Raw genomic sequence first — 19,292 nt, forward strand, 5'->3', positions numbered from 1 at the left:
GCTTGGTCCCTGCATGATGCCCTGAGCTGCTTCCTCTGCTTAGAGACCTTCCTTCCTGTTTGAGGGACACCTGTTGGTGCAGAGTAGCTCCGAAAAGCCATGTTGTCCCGTAAGACCGGCCTCCTTCCCCACTGAAGTCACCTGGTGAGCCTCTTTTCAACTCTGAGTGCAGCACATATGTCCACGAATGGCTTGATCGAGCCTATTATGCAGTTTGTACTCAATAGGGAAATAGATGTTGTATTCAACATTTGGAAGTAAACATTTAAAAAAAAAAAAATGTTTTCATTATCAACCTTACAAAAACACAAATATGTATTCAGTGAATACTTGGAGACAATACTTAGCCTCCAAACTCAAATTATTAATTGCATTTAATGATTTCACAATTAAAAGACATGCAGAAGCTTAAACTAATTGATGCAAAATCAAAGTGGACTTCCTCCAGTAACTCTTTCAGCATTCACTTCAGATTGTGGAAAGACTAAGCTGCAACAAATGATACATTTGCAAGTTTAAAAAAAGTCAGAGTTTCAAGTTTGATACAAATCAGTGAAGCCCATTTGAATGACATAACCTCAAATCAAGAAAAACGTTTGATTCATACAATCAGCACAGGTTATTCACAAACAACACATTGCAGAATGACCAAGTGTGAGATGTGGCTTGTCCAATGCCTGTTTAAAAGATCCACAGAGCCTGCACAATGGTTCTTTACCGTTTGTAGATTTATTTAATTAAAGTAATACATAACAGTTGTGTCTACCAACGTAAGGGTTTAATGGAACATTGGGTGAAAACAAACAATGTGAATTCATGGCAGAAAAAAGTGAGCAGGGGTGAGAGAAATATGTGGCCAAATGCCAAAGAGACAGCTTACTGTTGGGGTCTTTGGCTGGGCGCAGGAGTGGTTTCAATCTTTTTGTCTGGCCTGGCACAGACCACAGTCCTGCCCCAGACACAATAGATCATACAGTAGTGAGAGAGGGCGAGATGAGGGGATGAGGTGGGGTATGGTGCCTTTCATTACCATGGTCACCAATGGCACTATTAACCATTCAACACCCCCCCAATTATCCTCCCATCCACAGTCAGAGAGACAAAGCCTCGGTCCTGGTCTGCTGGCGCAACATGGCCACTAATCTGTCTCACTCCAACATCACACCCACTTCACTGTCTCTGGAAGTCAGACATGCACAAGCTCTCCACAGAGCGCCTTTGTGCTTTTATTTGTTACAGCACAACAAACGACTTTACTGAACTTGTCGAGGAGCAAAAAGACAGTCTGGAAACAATAATCCAAGTTTAAATCTTTGTGTTAAATAAGCGTTCAAGTAAAGAATACTGTCGCAGCATGTGCATGTATGCAGTGTTTCTTTACATTTTTTACAGGTCATGGTGTGTGTGTGACGCCACACGCCTTCTCCATCAAGACCGCAGGCTCACGGCTGCCACAGGGCGAGCTGAATGTCTTCACTGAGGAGGCTGACACAAAAAAAGCGAAATCGTAAGTTTACGCACTTCCATCTGTGTTTTCTAAGCGAGTGAGACTTTGATGTTTGTGAGTCGGGCCCTGGGCAGGGGGCTGAGGCCTAACTGGAGCACTGGGGCCTAATGAATAGATCCACAACAGTGGCTTGTTGTGTTTGTTTACCCTTTCACCCAGCTGCTTGGATCGTGGAGGTGGGAGAGCATTCATCATGACCTAGGAGAGATGGGAGGCATGGGCACACATACATGAAGAATGACATGATGGCACACAGTGTGCCAAAATAAAGTGCCCAAACAAGGCAGTAATCGTCAATACACGCCACGAGTGAATAAAAGGACCAACAAAGAAAAAGTAAAACTTATTGCAATTGCCATAACAATCAAATTAAATAAAAACAATTTCCACATTTATTAAAACTTCAATTAAAACCACAATTTCCACCATCCAGTTATGTCCAGCAATATAGTTTATAACACTTCAAAGTGCCATTTTTGTGCTGAAACCAGCAAGAGTTCCCGTTCCCTTTGACGTCTCCCATCAGGGTGAAGTTGTGCGGTTCCTCGTGATTCTTCCCACCAGTTGTGTCATTTCTCTGGCACCACAACGGAGAGCGTTACGATGTTTTTCGCCTGCTTCACCGAGGGCATGTCAATCATGCTGCCACGGAAGGTGAACGCACCCTGAACAGGTTTACACAGAGGTGAGAACAGAAAGACAGAAATTAGACCGGGTATAATGTGAACACGCAGCAAGTAGAGTAGTGTACCAAAAACAGAACATGCCACATTATGAGAGCCATCCTGAAATGCATTTTGCATTAATAGAGAAGTATCATAAAATGTAGTTGCTGTTTTTAACCTGTAGTAATTAATACTAAATAATTGCAAAAAAAATGAAGTTGCAGATGAAAGTGTACCTAAGTAGACATAGTCAAGTGAGCCATTCAAAACTGCCAGGAAAAACCGCACAGACTAACATTGCATGGAGATGTGTAAATTATAAGGAATAACATGAACTTTGAAAGATCTCCAAGAAACATCAAGTCAGTAAAATGCAGTCAATAGCTGGGGGTGACACTTATGAAAAACAAGCACCTGTCGTGTGGTGAGACAAAGGGACTGACACACACACACACACACACACACACACACACACACACACACACACACACACACACACACACACACACACACACCACACACCACACACACACACACACACACACACACACACACACACACAGCACACACACACACACACACACACACACACACACACACACACACACACACACAACACACACACACACACACACACACCACACACACACAACACACTACACCAGCATGCAAGTGATTTTTAGGATCTTAATCCCGTCCTGGCGATTCTTAGTATAGGCAGCCTTGGCAGGGAAGAGAGGTGCGGGCAGATTGTGCATTACCTCAGCAGATAGCCCACAGAGCGCAACACACAGGATCCAACCATGCACTAAATTAGGAACAATAATATTGTACACTTAATTGGCCCAACTCCCCCCCACCCCTCCTATGCATCTCTGAGAGTCACCCAGGGGTGTACAGTATGTATTCTCTGGAACTACAGAAGTGTGCGAGAGGGAACACAAAAGGATCAGTCCGAGTCTCAGAGCAGAAAAACACCCCGCTCATCTGAAGAGTCCCAGATAATGAGTCACGCAGGACACATACATTACAGAAAGTCTCATATAGCAATATCCCCTGGTTAATAGGACATATCTCCCCTTTTCAATGATGAAAGGATTTGTAATAAATAAAGTTGTTTTGTGCGGTTATTGTGTGTTTTAATTGATTTGGAAGAAAGAAATCTGAAATCACATGACATTTTAATGAGGTTGTTACCCAAGTTAACTTACTGAAAACATTTATCCATCAGGATAAATGCTAAAAAACGATTAAAGAGCAATGGGCAGTGTTTTTTTGTGTCATTTATTCATATTGCTTTTGCCCAATCTATTAAGTTATATTGATAGATAACACATTTGTGAATTGTCTAAGAAATAACCATCCATAGCTGGCTATTTATTTTTAAATGTAAAATAATTACTTTGGAAGAGAATAGTAACATTACCTTTCCCTCCTTTTGGTGTTGGTCAAAAGCAGCAATGAGCTCTTTGGCCCACTGGACCCTCTCCAGACTGGGGGAGAACTCCTCCTGCACAGCTTGGATCTGCCCTGGGTGGATAACCTGCTTACCTGCACGAGAGAGAGAGAGAGAGAGAGAGAGAGAGAGAGAGAGAGAGAGAGAGAGAGAGAGAAGAGATAGAGAGCGCTATAGTAGAGAGGATCTTGTAAACGATCGCTCGATATATACGAGGAAGCGATACTAAGAGAGAGATTTCAGCTAGAGATAGTGTAGCTAAGCCATATCGACCGCGTCTCTCTTCGCGCGCTGCGCGCTGTCTCTTGCCGGCGTGTACGCGCCTCGCGCTCTTCTCCGCGCAGCTCGCGCGCCGATTGACCCGCGGCGCGCGCGTGTCCGCGCTCGTCCGCGCTGTCCGCGCGGGCGCTCGCGCCGCGTGTCCGCGCGGAGCGCCGTGTCCGCGCAGCGCGCGGCGTGGTCCGCCCGGCCGCGATGGTACCGCGCGCGCTGCGTGTCCGACGCGCGCGGCGAGCGCGCGTAGTACCAGCCGCGCGCGCGTTGTACGCGCGCGCGCGCGCGTGTCCGCCCGCAGCGTGTCCAGCGCGCGCGCGCGTGTCCGCGCGCCGCGCGCGACGGCGCGCGCGTGTCCCGCGCGCGTGTACGGCGCTGCGCGCGCGCGCGCGCGTCGCGCGCGCGCGCGCGACCGCGCGCGAGCAGAGACAGAGAGAGAGCGCGCGCGAGAGGAGAGAGCGACGAGGTAACAGCAGGCTAGGCTTCAAATCAAAGAGACATTTGAGCTAAAAAACAATGTTTTTACATGTTGGCACAGAGCTTTCAATAACCCAGTTTGTGCCAATTACACTCCCTGATTATAACAAACAAGATATTTTATTATGAAAACTGTTGAGCAAACAGCTGCATGAATGGAAAAAGAAATCCCTGAGATTGATGAGGGATTGTAGCCGGCACTGTTCACGAGGGGGAGAAACCACAACACAGAAAAGCAATGAGACAAGAGAAACAGGAAATACAGAGGACTAAATTGAGTGTGCGTGTGTTTATGTGTATCCTATGGCAACACTGAGGTGAGTCAGATGGTCAGCACGGGACCAGAGGAGGCTGTGCATCATCACTTCTGCTCGCAGGCCTTCTGTCTGACTGTCCTTAGACTTCAGCATGTGAAAGAGGGAATAACACACAGAGCCCAAGTAAACATACACAGCAACTCTTAAAAAATGCCAATAAAATAAAACAAATTAAGAAAAATACATTTAGACCAAATATTATATTTATAACCATATTCAAACATGTTAAATGTTTTCAAGCGTCTTCATTCAAATACTTTCTATTATCAACTGGTAAAAATAAAAGAAATGCATGTGTTTTCCCATGATAACATTTTATACAATTTCAGAACCTCAGTGGTTGCATACCTTTCAGAAATGGCATCTTATATCCAACTGAGCCTAACATGGAGTTAAGGCTCTGTCTGAGACAATCCCCCACCCTCCCGCCCCCACTCCGTCTCAGTTAAATGTGGGCTAACGCCGCAGACATAATCCCGTGTACATTTGCAGATCAAACTTGTAGTGATAAGTTAAGGTTATGAAACGTCTGATGAGAATGACGGCTCAGCGGCAGCCAGCAGGAACTCGACACTTTAGGGCTTAGCTCTGTCGCTGACAACAAATCCTTCAAGGTGGCCGGGCAGGCGGGCTGCACGCGCGAAAAAAAATTGCCCAGGAGAAATGAGAAGGGGAGAGGAGGATAAGACAGAAGAGGAAAGGGGAGGAGAGAACCCACACCCTGCATCCAGCTCCGCTCACCCCAGTTAACCTCCAAAAAACACACAGAGCACCAACACAATGAGCACACTGTAGTTAAAGGCTTGAACAATTACTAATGAGAGAACACAATTCATTGACTTGCAACTTATGACAAATAGATTTCTTCGAGGGAATCATGCACATCATAAAATGTGGCACCTGTTAGCGAATTCATGAATGCCTGCGTGTTTGTTTGTGTGAGGCGGAGACACTAACTGCACATTTTCGGTTGGACTAACAGCCTGAGGACTCCCCAGGGCCACGCTGGAGATTTGTAGGAGTGTGCGTGTGTGAGTGTGCGTGCAATCTTGTGTATATTTATTTGTGGCTGCCCGTGCCTCTGCAGTACTAAAATATCAATTGTAGTTTGGATATTATACAGATATTGTATTATTGCGAGGATGTAGGCCAGAGGAGCCACCTTTTTTACTTCTGTTTTGGAGAAAGGAACATGTTTGCACACTGAAATTGGCTGGTTTAAATATATTTAAAGAGTGTGTCTCTTTGAGGGTATGTCTGTGTGAGTGTGTGCGTGCCTGTGTAGGACAACAGGAGAATGACAGAGTGAAGAGGAAACAGACAGGGTGACTCAGGTGCCCTCAGTTACAACCCATTGGTTCTCCTAAAATGCATCACTCATGCCCTCCAGCCAATCCTGGCCTGCCATGTGGTGCTGGCATCTCATTGGAGGATTGCCATTTAGCAAAGTGCTCTCAGGCGAATGATGGGCAGAGTCCCAGGGATGGAAGTGAAATGCCTTCCCTGAAAGCAGAGAGCTTTGTGGAACCGATTTCTATGTCAGTGAGGCAAACACTTTTGGAAGGATCATTCAGTCTAAGCAGTGACATGTAGTATAAAGCACATAAAACAAGGTGCTTATAAAATAAAGATACTGCACTCTTTTATACCTAAAAATTAATGACCTTCCTCCCAAACAGATTTACTTTGTCAAGGTTTTGCTGGATTTTGCCTTGCATGTCCCATGTACTGGTAAGAAGTCTAGATGTGTGTGTCACCAGTGTGTTCTGTGCTCAGTGCTAATGGGTGCTGGATGCAGCTTAGGTAGTGCCAAGGTCAATTACTGCACAGGTAGACGCTTTTGGCTGCACCGTATTATTGCTTAAGCACACTCGGGCCAGTAATAGCTACTAACTAAGATTATACAGAGTGCCCATGGCTTGTAAACCACTAATCCAGTGCTTTGATGGTTCGGTTCCATATCAAATCGGACCATTTATTTCATCAACCGGCTGCTACCATCTCAAAAATATATTTTTTCTGCAAAAAAAACAAACCCATTTGATTCAAAAAGGCAAATTATTTAAACATATGTGCATAGGTTTAAGAAACCCCTCAACATAATATGCGACTAACAGTAGTGTGTAAATAAATGTAAATATTTAATTAACCTGGAAAAAGAAACACACACACACACACACACACACACACACACACACACACACACACACACACACACACACACACACACACACACACACACACACACACACACACACACACACACACACACACACACACACACACACACACACACACACACACACACACACACACACACACACACACACACACACACACACACACACCACACACACACACACACACACACACACACACACACACACACACACACACACACACACACAGGATTTGATGAAGTGTAGGTAACATGTCTCTAGGCCAGGGCAACCTGGAGCGTGTGCTCATCATTCACAATTATTCAGAGCCCAAAAAGTGTTAAGTGCTTCTTTTTCTCCATTTCATTCCTGAATGAATGCTGGCTAATTGCTTCGTTCAATGATCTCACATTCAAAGAATAACAATCTAAACATAACATAGGAAAATAAAACAGTATATAATGAGATTCACCCACACCCTCATTTTTTATGTGGAAACAAATCACAGTAGGAAGTATATCATATGTTAAAATAATCAGTCTGCAAAGGATAACAATATCAGAATATATAAATGTGCTGCGGCAGAGGAAGAATGACTGGAATATCCACTTTGGAACAGGCTGTCCAGCCTTCTGTGGTCTGTTACACGCAGTCCGCGGGGCACACACACACACACATTTTGCAAGCGTTGCCTGGCTACAGACTCACCGAGAGCGCTGTTAAAGTAGACCCTACCACTACTTTAACTCCCTTTAAAATCATACTTTAGCACACACACATGCATATTTGCATATTTGCACATAAGCAGGTAAGCACCCAAGTGCACACACACACAACACCAATCATAGTGGCACAAAAATAAATGTCAGAAAAGCATTTAAGGACAGCTGTGTCATTCACAATTCACTTTAGCAGCACCTGAGGTGCTTAAAAAAAGACAAGCAGCCAGTTCTTAAACCACTGCCACAATGGTCATTTTGAGACATTCATTACAATGAATCATACAAGTATATGGATTTCAAATGAAAAGCCAGATGGTCTGCAACCTTCCACTCCGTTTTAACTCAAATAACATATACATCCTATTCTCACTTGGAACAAAGAAAGAGAAAGACCTGATTAAAGAGGCAAGGAGGAACAGATACAACATGTTGGATTGTCTGAATGCTGCTGGCAACAGGAAGTTGAGGACAGTCCGTTATGCAGCCACACATGGATGTATAATAAGAACTGGATACAGAGTGGAAGGCGGGGCCTCGTTCATTCCTATGAGAGTTGCTCATTGGAGCATGAAGACAAAATGGCCCAACTTTTGAGAAAGCGAAACGTCACGAAAGTATTCATATAATCCGTTCTTATTGTGCATCCATGGGTAAAGGTAAAACTCATGTAGTACTGAACACGTCGCATGAACGTGCCGGGCGGCGCGGTTCATAATGCAGAAGAAAATAACTCAGAATAACGTTATTAGCACATTTTACAACTTGAGGACCGAATGTTTTTAATACTATACAAATGTTCATACTGGGTAGTTTATTTAGTTTAAAAATTATCCAACGATTTACAGACGTCTCTTTCCCAATGTTAGTCAATGGGAAAAAGTATTTCCGGGGCAAGCGACTGATACGGAAGTGTAGTACTGCCATTTGGCCACAACTAATATTTTCCTCAGAGTCTGGCGCACTTCCTGGGGGCTTGCAGCCACAGGGAGAAGTGAAGAATACAAATAAAGGCCAATTGCTGAATGATGTGCAGAAAACAGCAATTTCTGGGATGGCCCAAGATGTTGTGATCATGACTTGAGGTGACCTTATTTAATGGGACATGGGCAGATTAGAGACCCATTTAGCAGGAGCTTTACCTGTAAAGCCCATGAGAGCGCCCTCCCTGGCCTGTCGCCTCAGCCCCTCCACATCTTTGTAGTCGATGTAGACCAGGTCGATAGCCTGCAGCCCAAACGCTTTGGTGGTCACGACCACCTTCTGCCTGGCGTAAAGGAGCTCCCTGGCATCTTTGGTCCGTGTGGCACCTGAAGGGTGGTTGAAAGGGTAATTGAAAAAGTAACAGAGACAAGTACAAGACAGCAAGCAGAAAGTTAAGCAGGAGGTGTAATGACTACCTATGCTGGCACAGAAGTCATCAGAGCCAAACACCACACCGTCATGGTGGAGGCCGGCCTTCGAAGCAAGTCGACGGACTTCCTCACAAACTGCCTGGAAAGAATGCATGAATGTATTCATTTATAACAGGCTCACTCAAGTGTCACAGATTGATAGAGGAATTAAAAAGTTGGACCTATTGATAATGTAAAAGTTTAGATAATCTGGATTTCGGATTTCCTTTGCAGGCAGAAAAAGTCATCACACTTAATTCTCTTTGAGAAATGTTTAATTACAGGATGATAGTAAGGCAAAGTTGTTGTATGGCTATTTGTATTAAGACCTAAGACTACTGAACATGTCCAACAATTATAAGCCCCATTTCTAAGGCACGACTTCAGTCAACAATTATTACCGAATAAGGGGGAAGAATGTGGAATGTGATTGTCTGTGGTGAGGAGCGTGAAACAATAAGAATGCGTCTCCTGGCTTTTGTTAGCCTCCAAATTAATTTCACCACTAGCTGTGCCACAGTGATTTCTTTTTTTCATGTCTGTAACCTGGGGTTCAGTCTGGGCAAAGATACAGGGTGTCCTCAAGAAAACACCACACACCCACACACCGACCCACACCCACACACACAGTCACACACACAGTCACAGTCACAGAAACAGAAACAGAGTAGAGAACTAAAAGACAAATAAACCAAACCCCAAAGGCTCAAAACCCATGCCCTTTTCCCCATGTTGCTGAAGGTCGTGCCGTACTATAACAGGAAGCGCTTTGATGCCTGCCAAAATATCATTAAGAACTTTTCCACTATGATGATATTCAAACCGCTCTAATTAAAAATCAGTGTGTCTGGAGAGGGGTAGAGAGAGACGCAGGCATACAGACAGAGAAAAGGGAAACAGAAAAAAGCCTCATTTGAGAGACTGTCCGAAAGCTTTGAAACCCTTTCATTTTGGACACGTGGAGTGTGCTCGCTGACGCCGTCTTTAATCTAAAGTGAACAATGGACAAACAGCAAAATGCCTTACGCAGGCAGTTTTGGGGGTTTGTTTGTAATTTACCTTAAAATTGAGCAGGCCCACAGCTGTTTCCACAAAGGTGACCAGGCGGACGGGTTCTGTCAGTGCCCGTCCTTTCAAGTAGTGCTGAAACCTGTCAACAAACTAAGCACACGGGGACAATCGCATGCACGACTCATTAACAACACCCAGGGCTTCTGTAAATAGAAAACAATAAACCGAACAATCAAAATGAATTAATTTGTTCTCACTACTTTGTACAGTCGTCACTTTTATTAGATGTTGCTTTGCTGGAGCACACACACACTGACTATTCACTATATCCTTTGTTATGGAAACACTTCATGATAAGCCTGATTCGATTTGTGATATTGTATTTAATATGCACAGATCTACAAGGAAATGATATGTTCTGCTGGTCTCTATTTGTGTGCTCCTCTGTAGAATGTGTGGTTAAGTGCAGCTGAAGTCCTCGTAGGACTAATGATCCATTATTAGTTATATAAATGAGAAAAACAGAAAACCAACGCTTACATATTGAGCTATCGAGTCAGAGTGAATTTAAAACCGGTAGTAAAAGAAACCTCAGGAGTAAAAATACATAAATGATTTGACACATCTTTCACAATCCACTGTGGGGTAAGAGACAGACAGAGGGGGGGGGGGGAAAGAGAACTCTTAACATGCAAAAACTCACTTCTGATATGAATCTTGACACCTTTATTACCTGCACTGTTTCCATTTCAGTCCTTACGCAGAAACACATCTATGAGAGTTCAAATAGCGAAGAGAGCGAGCACAGGAGGGCAACAACAAAAGCGGGGAAATGAAATATTTTACATTATCACCAGGGTTCCCCCCCTCGTCTGAAGTCTTCCTCTCCAGCTTCTTTCGCAGGTTCTGCAGAACTACAGCATGTGTTCCCCTGAGAGAGTGCGCACATATGTAAATGCACACATGCACATGCATACACACGAAGAAATGAATACCGTAAAGGGGAGAAGAAACAAGATTTGGGATGTCTTTGAGTGTGTCACTCCTACATTATTCTGTTTTGCGTCCCCCCTCCATGGCAGGGAACAGGGAGACTGGAGCAACAATCAGAGTGTGATGTGACACTTTGCTGAGGCCTTTATTCTGCACAACTCCTGCTAATATGCAAGCTCACCTAAGTAGGGCTTTAAAACCAAGTTTAATTCTTTGAAGACCAAAGCATTTCAATTTTTTCCAACAGACCAGTTCACAGCTAGCCCTGGACTGCCAGTGGGGTAACCCAAATTCCAAAATCTATCATCTGGAAACACACAAAAGCCCCCTCCGTCAGATATTTCCTTTCAATGCCAGTCACAAAAAAAAAAAGAGAAAAGGAGAGAGCGCAAAAGCTCAGAGTAGAAATGTCTAACTCCATGTCCCCCCTTCCTCTCGCTCCCTCTTTGACACACCAGGAAAAAAGACAGATATAAATAACCTCAGGTAGAGCACTGCTATTTTTCTAAATGAGGAGCAAAACAACCCTGTGCTCGCACTCACCACTCCTGTCCAGAAAAACTGAAAGAGAGGACCTCCATTGAAGGATTTCAAAAAATAGGGGCAATTTTAATCATCTCTCTATTCAATCTCTGTTGGATAAATCATATCTGAGAGATTTGCATAAATACAAACCATCAAAGACTTTTCATCTTCAAAGAGGTTTTCAAGACCCAATAGGCTTTGTACTGTAATCATCTGAGGTCACAACCCTGTGGGAGCAAGGCTGCTATGGTAACATAAAAACTAACGCTGGGGGCTTAGCATAATATCCCCCCACCTTCGCAAACACAGGAAGGGGTGGGGGGGTCAGAGAGGGAGTGTGAAAAGAGGGTGTAGATAAACCTATTTCTGTGACAGAGGAAACTAGATAGATACGGCCCGTTGTGGGCTGATATTACACACAGAGATTACCACGGCGACACTGTGCCACGCAAACCCCAACAAGGCCGCGACGAGCCGAGCCGTGTGTTTGGATTCTGCCGAAGGAAAACAAATGACAGCTCAATGCGGCGGCAACGCTGGCTAAAGAGCCTCCTTGCCTCTCTGATTACATGTTTCTGTCCTTCTGTATTCTCCTCTTCAGCTATTATACACTCTGAGGGCCTGATTTACACATAAGAGGTACTATAGCGCCGGTTCATTGTTCCTCTGTTGCATACAGAAACCATTAGCTGTCAATGGCTCTCAAAACTAGGACCCTTTAAGATGTTATTCACTGCTGAATTGCAAAAGTAAGAGAAAGAGAAAAGGAGAAATAACACCTCTTATCACCATTCAAAGCCACGCTACAAACAAGCCCTCTGACAATTTCACCACCCAATCATGAAAAGAGAAGGCGGGAGAGATGGAGCCAGAGAAAGGAGGCTATAGTGGGACAAGTTTCAATTAATTTTCTTCAAAAGGGGGCCAGATTAAATGTTTCCGGCCTGCTGAAGTGTTCATTTCACAGAGGGGAAGCGGAGAAAGGGATGAGGGGAGGGGACGGGAGGAGGAGTAGAGGAGGAGGAGCGGGACAGGGTGCGATTCTTTCGGTCCCAGTGCACACCAAATAGTGTGGTGGGCAAAGAATGCACATGGCTCCGAATCTGTGTGAGAATTGTCCTCAGACAAAGGAGGGAGTTACGCCTGTTATACCCCAATAAGGCCTGTCAGTCACACAAGGGCTGGGGGAGAGGAGGAAGGCAGAGCTAAAGGTTTCCACACAAAGGGAAACAAGCAAGTCCATCTTTTAGCGACAAATCAGTCTGGAGGTTCTTGTGCTAATATCAATAGAGAGAAAAATAAACAAGTAAGGGGTTTACTGTGCATCCGTACAAGAGTGGAGAAAATCAGACATGCATAAGAATGCACACACAGAGAAGCTTGAGTAAAGAAGACACAGAGAAAGTTTGAGGGACATAGAAGAGATTAGATGAGCATACATGAGTAAATCAAGGACCTATCCAAAGCAACAGACTTTTTCAGAAGCACACATGCACCTGTTCATGCAGAAACACCCCGACAAGCACACTGTAAATCCAGCGTGCAAACAGATTTACAGTACACTCAGTGTTCCTGCAACAAAGCTTTAGAAAAAAAAAGGACATAAGCAGGCAATTATTCTATCACTTTATAGCTCTCAATGGGCTGACTGATTTTCAGCGTAATAATACCCAACAGTGGATGTATTTTTGTTGTTGGTTCTTTAAAAAAGGAAATGAATGCAGAATACAATTGACTTAAGCGAAGAAAAGTAGCGAAGGGAAGAACGGCTGAGCTTAGGGAGAGAATTAGTGAACACCTGTCAGCAATTATACTTGGAAGAAAGAAAAGGGCAGCAGGAAATAGATGTGTTCTAATTAAAAGCACTAGTTAAAAACTTCCTGCCCCAGACCTTGTATGAGTGTACATAAACGTGTGTGTGTGTGTGTGTGTGTGTGTGTGTGTATGTGAATGTGAGTGTGTGTGTGTGTAAGTGTGTGGGTGTGAGTGTGTGGGTGTGAGTGTGTGTGTGTGTAGGCGTAAAGCTGGGGGAAAATCCAAACAAAACACCCTCCTTTGACCTCTCTCTTCTAAACAATTCTTAATGTCTCTTCTTGTGTAATCACCAAACAGTTATATCGCTTGACATAAAAGATTTAAAGAGGAAAACAGACACTTAAAAAATGCTTATGTAAACAGCATGTCCATATTAAAATGTGTGAAAAGAGAGGAAAAGAATGTCAACCGTATTCAGCAAGAAGTTCTTGAACCTGTGAACTGTATTCACACACACAGGGAAGGAGGCTGACAGTAACCTGGTTCCTTGTGGTAAGTGAACCATATGGAGCTGATCAGAAAAGCCTGCATTAATGATGTCACTGTCTCCTGACCTTTGGGGACCTGACATCCGTACAGCGCCCCTTTATAGAAAGCCAGAGGGATGGCCAAGCCCAGACTAGCACCTCTTAACTAGGACGCAGTTGGTATGGACAAATTGCAATTTATAATACTGAAAATTGGGAATAATATCAGTGGGCAATCATTTCGTGGTTGCACATCTAGAAGAGTTTTGATCAGAGAGGTGACGGGAGACCTTCAAGTACTAAGTCCAAAGGCAACTAGATTTACATTCTCACTTTGTAATTTAAGATATCAGTTTGTTTTCTTGCTCATACACAACTGGCAAGATAGCCTTTCAAGTTAATATCAAAACATATTCAAAGGTGTCCATAAATAACTGAATGTAATGCATGTTTCAGCATGGAATTGATTGGCACCCATTTGGAGCCTTAAGTTTGATTGGATAAACCCTTAACCCTTTACAATAATATTAATCAAACATTTCCCAAATTGGGATCAACAAAGAATTTCTTATCTTATCTTAAAATGTTTCCTTGAAAAGTTCAGCAGTAGCAGAAGGTCCCGTTGTGATGTTTCAGAGAGCTATCAGGCTTTGAAGCTAATCCGAAGAAATGTCATCTTTCACTTGAGCAGCGGCCAAGAAAAACACTCTCTGTCCCTGAGTTCTGCCACAGGGATCGATTCCCAGTTTTACTGGGAAATGGAAAAGTTTGTTATGATTGCTTTCAAGATTCCCGTGGTTTCCTCTTACTCCATGAGTTTGTGTAAGAGCACCGCTGTGTTTTTTTAAAGAGACACCCAGAGGAGAAAGAGAGAAAAATCATGTTTGTTCTAGTCCTGTTTAGTTTTTGCATGTATTGCAACTTTGGGTTTCTTTTTTCTTTTTTTTAGGAATCCATTGCACATGGTTTTGAAATAAATCTCTTTCCGGTTACTTCAGTAAGTCTTCTTTGACTTTAGAAAACGACAGAAGCACTTCAAAGGCAGGCAAATACTTCCAACTTACCCACTGCACTTCCTGTGTGTCTTCCACTTTAGGCAACATGATGGCAGGAGGGAGAACCTCAGCCTGCAGGATGACCTGCAGGTCAGCCTCAGCAAAGCCACTGGACACAGAGTTCACCCTCACACACTTCTCCGTCCGGCCCAGGTCCAGTTCAGCCAACATCCTGGGGATGGTCTCCCTGGCCTCTGTCTGCAGCAAAGGAACACAACACACACACAGAGAGCCTCATTATTTCACGTCATGCATTTGGTCTGGAATGCACTATTGAATCACTAATGTGAAATGTTTTAAGATACGACAGCTTATGACTACCACAGTGTATATATGAAAAACAGACTAACCAGAGCAAAAAAGGTTTAAAACATTTGTTCCAAGCTCCTATCAGCATTCAAAAACAATGCATGGATGCATTTACTGGATACATGGTTGAAGAATGAAATTAAAGTCACATTTCTGCCAAGAAAATGCTTCTACATAGATTATAATGGACATTAAGCCTAATCATAAAAATAAACTACACAATGCCGAAACAAATAAGGTGTCATTATCGTGGGTGATTGACAAAGCTGGAATAAATAGTATGAAGATGAACATTTAACATAAAAAAATACACCACCAAATAACCACCTGCCCTCTCCCTTGGCTGATATTCATCTATATATACGCACAGTAAGCCACAAATCACCTAAACAGAAGCTGCACACTCAACTTTGCTCTCTCAATGCCAGCATTGTATAAGCTGAGCAGGAAGAGAGATGCGGAGGATGGAAAAAAAAAAAGAATCAAAGCGAAACCTACAGTCCCAGCTTCTATCAGTAACACACCAGCACACGCCGCTATATTCAAACCAGATGCTGGACTACAGGAATGGAGAGAGCGAGGGATGAAATGGGGAGAGAGGTCCGGCCAGTGAGAGGGGAGAGGCTCTCTGGGAGAAATGTGGTCCCAGTTAAGCAGCAAGAGGAAACGGTAGCTTAGGAGTTGTCAGGTCAGATCATAGGCGGGAGCCTTTGAGTGCTTGTGTGTGTATATGTAGTGGTGATCCTTAGATTGGGATTTATTTCCGGTTTTCTCCTTTATACCACCAAATTATTCTCTCAGAAGTACTGAATAAACCACGTTTTGGAGATGCTTATTCATGAAATGCAATGGAGGTCATTTGATTACGGCACTGAAAGTTGGTGGTAAAGGTGATGCACATTTTTCGTATAACTTCAAACGGATCTGAGTTGAACATAAAAACAGGGTGATCATTAGTGGACAGATAACTGAAGTAATAAAATGAAGTGTGTCCATGAAAGAGAAACTGTAGACAAATACAACATGGAGAGCCCATACATCACAATCTCTTGTAAAAAGTAAAGTGGACTACAGCCAACCGAGGTTCAGTTGTATGAGATGACGGGGACCCCTCAAAGTTCACGAGACAGCTTCTGAGACGAAACAGCCCTCGCTCTGATCTGCTGGAATGCAGAACTGTTCTTGATATTGCTAACACCCCTCCAGTATCAATAAAATATGGTATCAAAGTACATATCAAAGATTTGCTGGGATTTAATAGGGGTCATGAGCGGGATGGACTGCTGTGTGTCATCTATGTCTGCCTTTAGCCTCATTGAATGAGACAAGAGGGATTGTCACAGCATACGATGAGAGGGCTGTGATCTTTGCTGTAACCTCTCTGTTACTCTTCCCTACTGTCGCTCTCATGAGCCAAGATCGGCCTGTAACTGTACCGTGGTAACTTAAAACGGATGGAGCGATTTACGCAGCCATAATTCACTGTTCATAAACCTGCTACTTGGTAGATTACATTCTGTCTGTCCTTCCTTAGTTCATGGTGACTGGAGAAAATTGATCTGTGAGAACCGCTGGCTGCCTCATAATGCCAGGAGTCGCATTGATCCCTGACCAAACTAAATAAATAGCGATCCAGAAAGGATCAAAAAGCATGGTTTATAACATTCACAGATCAAATAGACTGGAGCCTCCCGCTCTAAACTCAGCCTGATACAAGCAGCCTGCATGTAAAAAAACTCCTAATGTAACCAGAGACCACTCATTACAAGGATTGTCTCCTGCACTTTTCTTCCTTTGCGACGGTATTTCTGAAACCATGACGTCGGGAAGGTCGCCAGGAAGGCAGGAGAAGGCCAGGTCACAGCGCACTATCCTTTCTTTTATCTTGCTTTCTCTGTAAAGAAAGATATATAATTCCGCCATACACCTTGACCCCTATGGGCTCCGCTACTCCGAGCTTGAATAAAGCCCTTTGAAAAGGAGATATTTTACATTAATGGACAGCCATCCAACAAGTTGCTTCAAAGCTCCCTCCCCAATCACCTGGTGTCCCATGGAGCGCTCGCCCCAACGTCAGCTCCGTCTCCTCTTTGATTCCCTCCATCATCCTCATCATTAGAAGCTGACACACAGGCAGGCGGGCGAGCAGTTGGCCAGGCAGGCAGGGTTGTCGAATGCATAGATGCACACGAGAAGCTTTTCAAGTGCAGAGAGGCTGACCTTCCAAAGAGCGAGGTCAGCTCCTTAACACACAGCCTGAGCCGTGACGCCCAGGATCCTACAGAGTGATGTGTATACGTGACACAGCATGGCTACAGCCTTGTAGACACATCAGACCAGAGCGTCTAAACTCATGTGTGTACAGTCCACAGCGGGACGGACTTCCTCTCCAGCATCAGACCATGGATGTCCAGCGCTGCCGCCACGCGACGTCAAACATCACCGCCGGACAGACTCCCTGTCCCTTTATTGAATTTGAGAAATTACAGGGATTTGTCATCACTAGGCTGATACACAGCAAAATACATAATAGACTACTATATAAATGATGATCATTAACAGCATTAAGCGAGTGTAAAAAAAAAAAGGCTGTACATATTCATTTTCAAAATCAATGTGTACTGTATGCAGATCGCACCATTTATCACAGACAAAATTCCTTCAAACAGTGGACTGCTGTGTCTTTTATTCGCCAAGCATATATGTTTGATTTTGTGTGAAAAGAGTGGGAATTCATGAGTCACAATGAGTGTACTTGTTTTTCCATTTGCTTTTTTTCTACCTTGCGAGAGCTGGCGTTTTGCATCCTGCTGTGCTACTTGCGATGCCATTTAAAATGAGCTGCAGGTGAAGGCTGCCTGCCTGACATGCGAGTGTGTACGCACTTGTTTGTCTGTCTTTTTCAGAAGGTGTGCGTGTTAGCAGGCTTCAAGTCATTGCGGATGGGTTTTGACAAGTGGCACGCTACACTGCAGAAAGCTGGAGTGATGACTGACTAATTCAGGCTACGTTGATAACTGAGACGCAGCGAAAGGAGACTCGGGCCTTCACTCTGTCAGTTGGAGGCACACCGAGTTATCAGTTATCCTGTCAGGGCAGACAACAAGACATTACTAGCAGGAAAGAGAAGGAGGGGTTTGTACATCGTGAAACCTGCTTGTCTTCTTTGGGAACAACTGACAGCCTGAGGTGGAAGAACAGCTAACTATTTATTCACTTTAATTAGCCATGAAAGGATCTCATTATAGCTCTTTGGTTACAGTTCATTACAAGCTGCATTGCAATGTTAATCTGGAAATTAATTCCTGAGGCTATGTATCCATTTTGTAGGAAAAAATGATGGTACGGCTCATCATTCAGTATCTTTACATAAATCTATTCTCTGCATAATTACAATTATTTGGAGTTTTGTTCATAAGTGATTAAGCATTAGTTTGCAATTATGTCTCATTTGCAACTCCCAGTACAGCTGTCTCCAACCTAGTCTGTCCAATTTGCCTCACAACACTTTATAACACCATAATAATTATGCTTAACGTGATATCTATTAGCTTTCATCAGTAAATGCCGGTTTGTGAAACAAATACTCAACAAAAAGAGAACATCATTTTTTAGCAGGAGTGAAGTTACACCTCGATGCTTTTTGTCTGTAAAACACGAGTATACAAAAAGTGTCACTAAATGAATCTGCTATAGTGGTCTTGATTGCAAATCAAACTGAATCTTTCAAATGTGGGTCCTTGAAAGGGAGGGATTTTTTCTCAACTTGGTGTCATGATCAGTTAATGTGATCAAGGTGCCAATAAGGAAAAGAAGGTGTGAAAACACAACGAGTAAACATGTGTCTTGAGGGCACATGTAAAAAGAAAATGCAACCAATTGAATGATGACAACAAATGGCCGATGGCAGTGTATTGAGTCTAGAGATAAACAGACTGTGCCAAGCTTTGTGTAGAGGCCTGCAACACACCGTTTCTAGGCAATCCTTAATGGTATGCTTCTTTTTGGTAACAAAAAAAAGGTTGAGTGTATCATTGATTTAATATAAACCTATATTGTGTTTATTTGTTTTAGCAGTATAAGAAGGTAGCTAGCGGGAATGCGAGTACAAAACCTGACATTAAGACAGAAAACTTAAACTCTTGAGGTA

The 19,292-nt window shown here is 43.5% G+C and overlaps 1 protein-coding gene across 1 annotated transcript in view; it reads right to left on the reverse strand.

The window, feature by feature from the left end:
• Positions 1-359: 359 nt before the first annotated feature.
• clybl (citrate lyase beta like) overlaps positions 360-19,292 on the reverse strand; it is a 54,812-nt gene continuing 35,879 nt past the window's right edge. Inside the window, exons 3-8 of the mRNA XM_034213587.1 lie at positions 14,843-15,031; positions 10,027-10,128; positions 8,974-9,067; positions 8,716-8,883; positions 3,599-3,723; positions 360-2,172 (exon numbers count right to left, since the gene is read on the reverse strand). Of these exons, the coding sequence (XP_034069478.1) occupies positions 2,077-2,172; positions 3,599-3,723; positions 8,716-8,883; positions 8,974-9,067; positions 10,027-10,128; positions 14,843-15,031 (774 nt within the window). The 3' untranslated portion in view covers positions 360-2,076. The remainder of the gene's footprint in view (positions 2,173-3,598; positions 3,724-8,715; positions 8,884-8,973; positions 9,068-10,026; positions 10,129-14,842; positions 15,032-19,292) is intronic.

Source organism: Gymnodraco acuticeps, unplaced genomic scaffold (assembly GCF_902827175.1).
Source record: "Gymnodraco acuticeps unplaced genomic scaffold, fGymAcu1.1, whole genome shotgun sequence".
Classification (NCBI taxonomy): Eukaryota; Metazoa; Chordata; class Actinopteri; order Perciformes; family Bathydraconidae; genus Gymnodraco; species Gymnodraco acuticeps.